Source organism: Eimeria mitis, genomic scaffold (genome assembly GCF_000499745.2).
Source record: "Eimeria mitis Houghton genomic scaffold, Emh_scaff1546, whole genome shotgun sequence".
Lineage (NCBI taxonomy): Eukaryota > Apicomplexa > Conoidasida > Eucoccidiorida > Eimeriidae > Eimeria > Eimeria mitis.
Genome location: NW_013569726.1, coordinates 8,757 through 9,727, shown reverse-complemented (window position 1 = coordinate 9,727; position 971 = coordinate 8,757). Strand labels below are relative to the sequence as shown.

Below are 971 nucleotides of genomic sequence, written 5' to 3'. Positions count from 1 at the left end.
TGTTAGACCCAAGGAGATATGCCAGACTGGCTGCTGCATCATTCTTCCAGATATTTTTCCAGTCGTCTTTGGTCTTGGGGTACGTTTTGCTTTTGAAAACAAAATGTCAGCAAAGCACAGCACAGGTGGAATAATGAGAAGTTGGTTTGCAAAGAAGGCGGCGTCGCTGCTTACCTATACGTTTGTCATCAACGGCACCGTTCCTTGCTATTCAAGACACAGATGTGAGATTTATCCCTAGTGATGGTGAACATTGCGTTTACTTACTCGAAGACTGTCAATCCTGCGTCAAGGGCCTTCTGCAGTAATTGACGGTAGTCTGGACTGGTCTCCGACTTGGGTTCGTAGTCGAAAGAGTAATGGAAGTTCTCCTTCTATACGCCCAAACGGTACGGAAAAGGACAAAACAGCTTGCTTAGACTCCCGTCTCAGCTAGCTGAATGGCTGTACACTTTATGTCGGGCTCTAGAGTGGGGTGTAGAGCTGCTGTCGCCTCAGCACGAGTACCGGTAGCAACAGCTCATATTCACTGGTCAGGTAGTTGTTTTGCTCACCAGTTTGGTGGTTAACAATGCAGTGCAGCTATCCGCAGCGGGCTGTTCTTGGGCTGTCACTTTTGCCGTCAACTCATTGACGATGCTTTCGTCCTTTGTGACCTCACTGATGTGCACTGGGAGCTTTCCATTACGCGCCAAGTTGGCGGACAAGTAGGCGTCTGCGGCGGAGAAACAGGAACAAAGAGACACGAGGGAATAAAGCAATGAGGCGACTAGTGGCCCGCCGCAGCAGAGTACTTGATAGCTTGGCATCAAACACGAAGGAGAAAAGCATGACGGGTGATATGGAGCGGAAAACATGCTCACCTTCATCTACATTCACTACTGTAAATTTATACGTTGTAGAACCCCCCCCTCCCTCGATAGGGTCCTGCTGTGCGTTTGATTGGAGCACACCGAGTGCGACGAGGCACG

The 971-nt window shown here is 49.5% G+C and overlaps 1 protein-coding gene across 1 annotated transcript in view; it reads right to left on the bottom strand.

Moving 5' to 3' along the window:
• Positions 1-971, bottom strand: part of EMH_0039260 (uncharacterized protein) — a gene marked incomplete at both ends in the record, with an annotated part of 1,624 nt that overhangs the window by 448 nt on the left and 205 nt on the right. Inside the window, 3 exons of the mRNA XM_013495373.1 lie at positions 268-374; positions 555-715; positions 864-971. Of these exons, the coding sequence (XP_013350827.1) occupies positions 268-374; positions 555-715; positions 864-971 (376 nt within the window). The remainder of the gene's footprint in view (positions 1-267; positions 375-554; positions 716-863) is intronic.